The 10,036-nt window shown below is 31.6% G+C and overlaps 2 protein-coding genes across 2 annotated transcripts; one reads left to right on the forward strand and one right to left on the reverse strand.

Annotated features, from left to right (window-relative positions):
• On the forward strand, nt 1-7,654 carry LOC146160811 (anoctamin-10-like). The gene is made up of 14 exons (XM_083383400.1): nt 1-241; nt 305-423; nt 543-671; nt 747-866; nt 1,331-1,587; nt 1,661-1,836; nt 1,933-2,081; nt 2,282-2,337; nt 2,444-2,518; nt 3,834-4,031; nt 4,603-4,794; nt 5,709-5,852; nt 6,045-6,161; nt 6,631-7,654. The coding sequence occupies exons 1-14, from the start codon at nt 87-89 to the stop codon at nt 6,718-6,720; spliced, it is 1,977 nt and encodes a 658-aa protein (XP_083239526.1). The 5' UTR covers nt 1-86; the 3' UTR covers nt 6,721-7,654.
• Nucleotides 7,391-8,695, reverse strand: LOC146160812 (peroxisomal membrane protein 11C-like). The gene is made up of 4 exons (XM_083383401.1): nt 8,426-8,695; nt 8,173-8,351; nt 7,999-8,049; nt 7,391-7,931 (listed from the first exon to the last, which is right to left on the reverse strand). The coding sequence occupies exons 1-4, from the start codon at nt 8,663-8,665 to the stop codon at nt 7,721-7,723; spliced, it is 681 nt and encodes a 226-aa protein (XP_083239527.1). The 5' UTR covers nt 8,666-8,695; the 3' UTR covers nt 7,391-7,720.
• Between the last annotated feature and the right edge of the window lie 1,341 nt (nt 8,696-10,036).

The raw sequence follows: 10,036 nt of genomic DNA on the forward strand, positions 1-10,036 counted from the left end.
TTAGACAAGGCATTTTGTGTACCATGTGCTAACAATTGTATCTATGAAGCTGGTATGTAATTCATTAAATTGACTTTTGAGAGAGGATGGAAAACACACCTCCAGTTGTTGTAAAGTTAAATGCCGACATAAAAGAAGAATGCATTCAATGGCTTACAGAAAGAGTTCAAACAGCTAAACTTGACAATGGCTGTCAACTCAAAGTAAAGAGGGACAAAGAAGATAACGTTTTACATATAAGGTAACTGTAGCTGAAGGGTCATTTAAAAGTTAACATCAAAATAAATCCACATTTTTTTTAAAGTGCAAGCAAAAAGCGCTTACTACATGGTGCAGAGATCATTGGCCTTCGAAAAGAATATAAAGATGGGTCAATGAGGGAATTCTGTTATGAGGACAAGGAAAACTTTAAACATTTTGAAGGTTTGATTTAGATCTATTCTGTCACAGTGAAATGGCACATCACTTTGTTCTAATATAAGTTGTTTTATTTTATCTTGGGTGTAATTTGTTATATTACATATCTGCTTTACAAAGCACAGATGATGATTTTCTACTGGAAAGTGAAATTCATTACATTATAAAGATTGAATTGGACGGCTTGCGTGCTATCGATGAAACCCATGTTCCAGGATATCCTTCCATAAAGCTTTATCCTGGAAAATCATTATGTATGTACAAATAAAATTAAGATTACCTTTTTTGTTTATGCCTACATATTACAGATATATTTCTAATATTTATAGTTAGACGATTGACATCCTATGCTTTGGTGGACACTTTCTTTCCACTGCACAATCGCCGTACTTTGCAAAGATTACGAGTGGAATGGTATAAAAACCTGAAGTCTATTAAACTACCTTTAAGTATGTCATTTAACAATTCTTCAAAAACAGATGCATTATTATTAGACACATGTATAAATATATGTTTTTGTCTAACAAATATTTTTAAAGGTTCTCTATAGTTTATATATTAAAACGTTTATATTCTTTACCTGTTTAAAACAAATTTCTTTCTTTTTTAATTTTACTTGTAATAAACCTGGTTAAAGGACGTTGTATAATCATTAATGCTTTTTGATTAAAATGTTGCCTAAAATAAAAGTTAAAAACTGAACTACATTTTATTACTTTTAGTTTACCAAACAATATTCGTTTTGATTTTAGTCAGTGATGGAAGTTGCGTGTAGGCGATCAAAGTTAGTATTAAATCATGTTGCCACCTTTTTTGTAACAAATCAGTATTTTACAGAAATATATCAATAAATTTATTTGAGATAAATAGGCAAATAATTGTAATAATGTATCTAAAATGTGTTTTTTTTTAGGATCTGTTCGTGATTACTTTGGCAACACTATAAGCATATATTTTGCATTTTTGCAATTTTACACAATGGCTCTAGTTCCATTGGCATTTGTGGGTATTTTGCATTGGTTGTTTGGTGAGTATCAAACTTCATGGGGAAAGGTTAGCGACAACTGGCTACTCTCTTTGGTGCATGTTGTCTGGTCAGCTGCTCTCATGGAGATGTGGAAACGCAAATCCAATGAATACTCTTACAAGTGGGGTAGTCTCGGCATGAAGGTCAAAACAAACATTAGTTTTTTTTAACTTATGATATTTGTTCCTAATTTCAATCTTTGTTTAATATTTGCAGGAATGGGAGGAGCCAAGAACTGGATTTAGAGGACCTTTGGGTAAAAATGAAATCACACAAAGACAGGAGCCAGTTTATGCTTCATGGAAAAGATACCTTCGAGTTTATGCAGTTTCATGGCCAATTGCTGTGATCTGTATGGCAATGGCAGTTTGGTTTATGTTTTATTATTTTAGGTACATAACAAATTTCATTATTGCTCTTGAAATTTTTTTAATTACACTTACAAAAATATTTAAATGGTACTTATCATAAATATATGATTTTTACAGCTGGGAATTTTATCTGATTGAAAGATATGCCAACGATGAAAGCCTTTCCATTTCACTTCTAAAAAACTTGCCGAGTGTAATATACTCTATTTTTGTACTGGTTGCCAATGGTTTGTACAGAACGCTTGCTGAATATCTTACTGACCAGGGTAAGTGGTAGTTAAATATTTGTTTTATGGGTGGTGCCTTTTAAGTTCTGTCTTATAAAATAATAATAAGACGTTTTTTGCTTTTTACATTTTTTTAATCAAATTTTGTTCGATTTAAGCAGAACTAAATATGAAATATGTCTTTGACTTTATCATTAAAAAAGTATGTCTAAAAATCTATTGCTTTCCATTTTATATAGAAAATCATCGCCTTGAGTCTACGTTTCAAAACCACCTCATTGCCAAAATATTAGTGGTAAGGTATTTTAGTTCTTTAATTTACTCTGTGCAATACTGATATAAACTTTCTTTAGACTAAACTAATGAAAAGCAAAAGGAACTAACTCTCTCACTTTTTTTAGTTTGATTTTGCCAACAGCTTTCTTTGTCTCTTCTACATTGCCTTTGTGTACAATGACATACCAATGCTAAGAATGGTTTGTAGTTTGTTTTGATAACTTTTGTTGAATACCTTAGAATATTATAGATTTGAAGTTTGTAAATGAGTACTGTTTCTTTGTCAGTAGGCCTCTCTAAAAAAAGGCAATATTTTGTCAAAAAAAAAAACACGCAACCATTAATAGCTATTTTATTTTTACAAAGTGTGACATGCAAAATATCAATGGGTATTTTAAAATTTTATCTAGGCTGTTAAGGTTTAAATTATCTGAAAATGTTAGTTCCACATGCATCATTATTTTAGTTTTCAGGTAAGGTAGAAAAGTTCCATGTACTGAAAAAGAGATTAAACAGATTAATTTTGAAATATTTTTAGTTGTAGACAATGATTTGCTTTTACAAGCTATTTTGTATTTATTTTTCTATGCAAATTATATCATATTTTTTAAGGAAAGAAATACATTACTTTTCCACTTTTAACCATAGATATTCCAGAGGTTTGAAGTCGGTATACCCTGAATCAGTGGTCTCCAACCTGTGGGTCGCGACCCCGAGTGGGGTCACGTAAAATTTTTGTGGGGTTGTCATAACTCACCATATTCCTACTGATTTAGTATGATTTATGCATCTCGTTTTCTGTACGATGACGCCACACTAATAAACGTTACAAGCTTTCGTTTCTAGATAAAATTGCTGTTTTAGCTCTTAAGAGCTGCCAAATCAACCAACTCACTATGTCTAATTATGTTATTGGCATACTAAGTCCGTTTTTGTGAAGCTGCATTTAGCATAATGAGCATAATATTGAAAACGAAACATCGTAATCGCTTGGAAGTAAAGCATGACATGCGGTTATGATTATGCAAAGTGTAGTAGACACGTTTGCAAAAACAAGTGGATACTATAGCCAAGCGCAACATCGCACTGAATGCAATTTTCTGTTGAAAATTGAAATTTTCGTGATCGTTCGTTTTTTTAATTTAAATTTATGTGTTCGAACATGTGTAACCACAGTTCTATGGAATTGTGGTTAATTTTTGCATATTCAATTGTGTTACTTTGTTCCAGCATTGAAATATTTATATTCGTATCTGACACAAAATGGGGTCACATTGTAAATTCTGATTTCATTTTATTCAAATTGGGGTCGCTAGATAAAAAGGTTGAAGATCACTGCCCTAAATGAACTGATATAATAAAATTTTTCAAAAACAGTATTTTAAACAATAAAAATTGGAAATAGCAGCTTAAATTTTCACCAAAGTCTAATAAATTTAGTACACAAGAAAAACAATTGATAAACTTAAAAAATTTTCTTTGTTTAAAAACAAGTTTTTGTCTGGCATTTTCTAGACACTACGGAATCTTTTTCTTGTTCATATGATAATTTCACAAGCACTTGAGACTCTGCTACCTTATTGGCAGTACAAGATGCGTTCTGCATCCATCAGAAAGAAGAATAGTTTACCTAATGCTGTTTATGACCAGGAAAAGACAGAACTAAATATTGTTGAACAAACACGACTTGAGCTGAAAAGAGAAGATTATTTGGTAAATTGTTACTAGTTTTAACTGTTGGTGGTGGTTATTTAATAGAACAAAAAATCTTAACAGCCATTACTCGTTGCCATATTATATTATTAATGTTATTAGCAGCTTAAATTATTTATTAATTACCAAGTAGAACACCTTGAAATGTTGTACATTTTTAAAATCAGGATTTATTATTGTAAGAGGTAAAATAAAACCACCAGGTACAAATATTAAATTTATTTATTGTTTAAAATTATGTTGCTTTGTTGGTGAAATTGCTTTATGTTATTAAGTATTCAATAAAATTAAAAAACAAAAAGTCCACTATTTTTTTTATCAATGTTTTTTCTTGCATTTTTAATGTTTTTAGAAACATTGTTTCCAGTTTTAATTGTTTTAACTAAACAGAGGGGCATTTTTAAAGTGATTTTGCATGTATATGTAAATTGACCAGAATGTTTTTTGTTTCTAATTTCTGTGTAGATGATTTATAGAATGCATTTGTAATGGGGAAATATAAAACATTAAAAATAAAAATCACTAGGCTTTACTACCCAAACCCAAATAACAAATATATATCCTGTTTAAGGGGACCTTTGATGACTATCTGGAGCTATGGTTGCAATTTGGTTATGTTGTACTATTCTCGTGTGTCTACCCACCTGCTGCATTATTTGCACTCTTGAACAACATTGTTGAGGCGCGCTCGGATGCTTTTAAAATGTGTAATGTGTTTCGCAGACCCTTTACATTCCAGTCATCTGGCATTGGTGCCTGGGAGGTGAGATTAATTTTCAAATTATTTTATTGATTTGCCATATAAACCGGGTTGCCACAAAGTATTTGAATCTTTAAAAGTCTCTGAATTTACTTTATGTGTTCCTTGAGCTATGTGCAAAGTAGGTGCGGTTAAAAAAACAAATTTAAGTGATTTCCTTTTGTTGCCAATGGCAGTATGGCATTTACAGTTTTGTTTTCAAAATTTATTGAACAAAACTTCAAACATCCATTTTTTTATCTTTGAAAGCTTAAATTTTCTTTAAAACTGTTTGGCAACCCTAAAAAAAGGGTAAACATTGATTTAGTCATGACCTTTTCTGCAGATAAATGTTTGTTTTACGATTTTTCATGCAAAATATCTATATTGTGTGGCATATTTATATGGGCCGAAAATTTATTTTCGGGACATATCTTGTTTATAGTTGCTTTTGCTGTTTATTATGCAACCTACCTGGACATAAAATTTGGCTTATGTAGATTAAACAGTATCTAATTGTATCTGTCGGATTGAAAATAATTGCATTCTTTCATGACTAAAGGACATGTTCCAGTCTTCACATACTGAACTTTTATTGTAGTCTGGGTTATTGTTTGTAACTATCAGATAAGGGTCACAATTTGTTTGCTTAATGATTAACCAAATATAGAGTTGCGCAGTCTGGATCGCTATAAAACAGAAAATCAAAATATATTTTTTTAAAAAGACTGGCAACAAAGAAAATATTAAAAACAATAAAAAATGGGCCAATTCAACATTTTTAGGGAGTTTATTGGTAAAACTAAAAAAAAGGGTTTCTCACCTCAGCCAAAGAGTTTGCCAACCGTGACTGCCTGATGTACACCACATTTAACATCTTGTATTACATATAAAATGTTGTATTGCAGTTAACAAAGTTGCCCTTTATCTTTTAACAGGTTGCTTTCCAAGTCTTGTCCTACCTTGCAATAGTTTCAAATCTTGCATTGATCTTTCACTCGCCCTCTTTTCTCAAGTGGTTTTACAGAACTGTTCCATATGCATCACCAACCAATGTGCTTGTATGCTTTATTGCACTAGAGGTAATTTAAGCGTGGTTTTAACTTTAGTTTTGTGATACTGTTTTACATAAGTTATATAAGTTTTCTTTAAGGCAAAAATAAATTTGTAATTATTATAGCATTAACAAGTTTTCTTATAATTGTACTTCTATCTGTATGCATTAATATTACCATATGGACATCACTATTTTATTGCATTAACTTATATTTTAGCACTTCCTTTTATTGGCTCGTTGGTTAACTTCTCTGCTTGTGCCAGCAATTCCACACTGGGTTAATGTAGAAACAGGAAAACTTAAATACTGGTCAATGCAGGCATTGAAGAAGCAGGTAGATGATTAACCTATTTGCTGACCAGCAATTGGCTGCTTTTTAGCAGTGATATGACCTAAACTTAAAAGCAAATATCGTACTGCTGCATAATAAGTAGTGCAATACTGTATATTTTTAGTTGTACATTCTGTATATAAATATATATGCAATGTTTGCAATTTTACCTTTGGTCTTTCTACTGAATGATTATACCACATATAATGCACATTTCTTGCTTTTTTATGCAATACTTTTGTATTTTTTCCCGCATCGGCTTGTTTCTTTTAATTAAAAGTAACTATTAAGATTTTAGTTTGAATATTTTTGTTGCTGTCGTGATACAAATGATGTGCATCAGGACTTAAATTTTTTCACTGCTAAGAATAATGCTTTAACTAAACACCACATGTAGAACTGTTAGGTTGTTGGTGCAGTTTGCTCTTTATTGCATTTTAGTTTTTAAATGCATGTGCATGTTGTTCTGCAGCGGTCAGCTCACCTTCAACAATCAACATCAATTGACAGGGAAACTGAAGATGTTGATTATTTCACCAGCTGCACTGATTTAAAACAATAAGTTTGTCATATAGAAGTCTTGATTTTCCCTTGAACCAAAGTTTTCATTGCAAATATGTTCTGATAAATCAATGGGGCCAAGTTCAATAAAGACACTTTTTGTAATTCAATCTTCGGAGATAAAGTAATATATTTTACGTTTGCATGTATCTCTTTCTTACTTTAATAATATCTTATTGAGTACAAATGTAAGCCACGCATGTCTAATACTGTAAAGAAAAATGTATTAAATTTATACTGTATGCTTGCTCTTCTCTGGTGTAGAATGACCTGACTCAACTTTGTGTTGAGTTTCTTATTTTCTGCTTTTATTTTTGAGGTGATATGTAATGTTAGTATATTTCTTATATGGCATGTATTATAATATTAAAGTGCTAAACATTTGTTTTTCACTTTATAAATTGCAATGTGTTGTCTAATTGTCCAAGCTGCAAATTGTTTTTTGGTTATCTTTTGTAAACTATATAAACTTAAGTTGTTTAAGGTAATTCTAAAGTTGCACACAGTATGACTAACTTAAACAAGTCACACATTGTATCCTGATGAAGACGTTCTGTATAGCCTGTCGAAACGTCGATCTATTAATTATATATACTGTTGGAAGAGCAACACTCCATTATAAGTCACACATGGTTTTGTTATTATTTTTATATTCATTTGCATTAGTGACGTGCAGCGTTTAAACAAATACGATAGGCATTTGCTGTAACTTACTTTATTTGTATGGTTTGCTGTTTTTTGACACATTTATTTTGCAATGTTGTATATATGCGAAACATTTAAACAAATGCTGTTTTCTAGCCATTAGAAATTTCATGTATGACTGCACAAATATTAATACTGTGTAAAATTAAATATATAAAAGTATGTGTAATACTGCAGTGTATTTTACAACATTTATTATTACGGTACATAAATAAATTACATTCTGAAAACTGGTACATATCACAAATTAAAATTACCTTTGCATAGTATTATACAACAGAGCCAGTTAATTACAATCAGGCCATTCCCATTTTTACTAATCCAATTACTGAAGACAGTATTCCAAGTGCACCCAAAGCAGTGTTGTTTAGCTTTCCTGACCAAAGACGATTGCCAGGTAGCCAGTGAATTGCCATTCCCAGGTTGCTGAGACTTTCAAGCAATGACAGATATTCCAGACGTTTTGCCACTCTCATCTGTGGGCTAAAAGCTTTGGAATCACTTTTTCTACAAACATTTTCATGTTAAATTGTTTAAACACATTTTTAAGTTTTTATTGTTTATAACATCATACTTTGCAGCATAGCTCTCTTTCTTTTTAATAATTGCCAGTTTCCATATGGACCTGAAAACAAAGATAAATGAAAGCCATTCCACCAGGAAAGGTGAACTAAGAAAGCCATAAATTTAGTAGTTAATGATTTAAGGGAATTTAAAATAATTTAACCAATAACAGTTTTATTTTTACCTTAAAATATTAATGCATAGAGATGTAATCCATGTAAGAAGACTTGCAAACCACCACGGGGCAGATGATACTGAAATAAGACCTTTATCTGCAGCCCAAGCAATGTGTTCAATTGGAAAAAATATTTGATTGATTGCATTGCTTAATAAATTGAAAACACGCTGTATACTGTCTTTTTCCTGGAAAAGGTTAAAAACACATTTTACTTCAAATACTGCTGTACGAAACATTTTGCTTAATAAAGGAGCTTCACCTCTTTGCCAAATCCATAATGCAATGAGAAGGCCAGCATTGATAGATCATCAAACAATCGTAGTATAGTTCTGCATGCATTCAACTCCGATGTGATAGTCAATAGTTTCTTTGAAAGCTCTTCATTTTTGCTTGCAAGTCCACTAGCAAAACAAGCTGAAAATCCAGCAGTTCTTATGATTTTGTCCCGGCCACGGTATGTTTCTAACAATTTCACAGCAGTCGTAAAGGCTCCCGCCATAATGTCTTAGCATACAGAATATTCAACAAATTAAAAATACTGTATAACAAAAGTGGAAAACGTGAATATTGGATTGGCAAGCTTGGATTACCACATTTACATAGAAAGCAATCAAAATGTTATTCCGGATGGCTCCTAAGTCCTACCAAACGTTCGGTTGATATCTGGTAAACTAGCCTACTAGTAAATCAAGTATATATATTTTGTAAACGTTGCCTAATTTATCATTACTCCTACATTTTTGCAAAACCTGATGCTGATTATATTCAAAAAGTCGGCAGCTAAAAAAGTTAGTTAAGTAGTGAAATACCAATGTTGGATTTGAACACATAAACCAATCTTTAGCTGCACCAAGTCATGAATCGTGCAATGCCATTTAGCACAATCACACGACTAAGTAAGTAAACAAACCCAACAACGCAAGATTTCTCTTTCACTCGAAGTGTACAGTATGTCAAAAATAAAGAAAAATGCATCGACCCACAGTATTATTTGTCTTTCTTTTTTTCTTGAACCATATTATAGGCATTAAAGAAACGAAGTGAATGTAGAAACTTACATTTACTGTGTATATTTTGTTGTGTTAACTTCGGGAATCTCCCTTTAAGGAAACCAGCCATCATTCATTACACTGGTCAACACTTTTTTAAACGAGAATGTGAGTATTTTATCTTAGATCCATTTTTCGCGCTGATGTCGAATAAACTTTTAGTTTTTCCTACACATCACATTTTTAAGATATCGTCAAGTTTATTTTTTTCAAAAAAATCATTAAAAACAACGCACAGCTATGATACATGGAAAAATCCTTGTGCCATGATTTCATAGTTAAAATGTCATTTTTGTTCGCCATTAATTAAACCAAGGCTCTCTGGAAAGAAGTTCAAGTAAGAGTGCAGAAAATGCATTTTGAGTGACATGAATAATCCATCAACATGTAAACCTCTGGTAAAGTTGTTTAAATCTGTTGTGATAACAAAATTGGTTTTGAACTTTTGTTTTGTTCTTATTAACTCAATTTTCCAACATCTTCAACTTTATCAGGGAGATTTCAAGACTTCCAGTAGGAGGAAGTGAAACACCCATTGTGTCATTATGTGATACAGGTCTCCTTGCTAAATCTATTCCAACTTATTGATGTCTGAAGTAATATTTCATTGCTTGTCTTGGGTCACACAAATTGAAATACGTTAAGAAACAATATTACTGACAAAAATCTGGCATTGCTGAACATTTATTAATTTTAATTTTTTCTACTGTAGTGGTACAGAGTACTTGCTTAGACAACATTTATACTCGGCTCGGAAGCTTCTTTGACATTTGTTGACCCAGAGTGTTAATGTCATCTTAAACTTGGTTAGCAGGCAACCT

This window comes from Ascidiella aspersa, chromosome 3 (assembly GCF_963924565.1).
Source record: "Ascidiella aspersa chromosome 3, kaAscAspe10.2, whole genome shotgun sequence".
In the NCBI taxonomy this organism is placed as follows: domain Eukaryota; kingdom Metazoa; phylum Chordata; class Ascidiacea; order Phlebobranchia; family Ascidiidae; genus Ascidiella; species Ascidiella aspersa.

Excerpts from the sequence above, each read along its gene's own strand:
- LOC146160811 (XM_083383400.1), top strand. The coding sequence starts at position 87 with ATGGAAAACACACCTCCAGTTGTTGTAAAGTTAAATGCCGACATAAAA. Across the intron at positions 2,338-2,443 it reads TCATTGCCAAAATATTAGTG|TTTGATTTTGCCAACAGCTT; the intron begins GTAAGGTATTTT and ends CACTTTTTTTAG. Across the intron at positions 6,162-6,630 it reads TGCAGGCATTGAAGAAGCAG|CGGTCAGCTCACCTTCAACA; the intron begins GTAGATGATTAA and ends GTTGTTCTGCAG.
- LOC146160812 (XM_083383401.1), bottom strand. The coding sequence starts at position 8,665 with ATGGCGGGAGCCTTTACGACTGCTGTGAAATTGTTAGAAACATACCGT. Across the intron at positions 8,352-8,425 it reads ATTATGGATTTGGCAAAGAG|GAAAAAGACAGTATACAGCG; the intron begins GTGAAGCTCCTT and ends AACCTTTTCCAG. Across the intron at positions 8,050-8,172 it reads CTATGCATTAATATTTTAAG|GTCCATATGGAAACTGGCAA; the intron begins GTAAAAATAAAA and ends CTTTGTTTTCAG.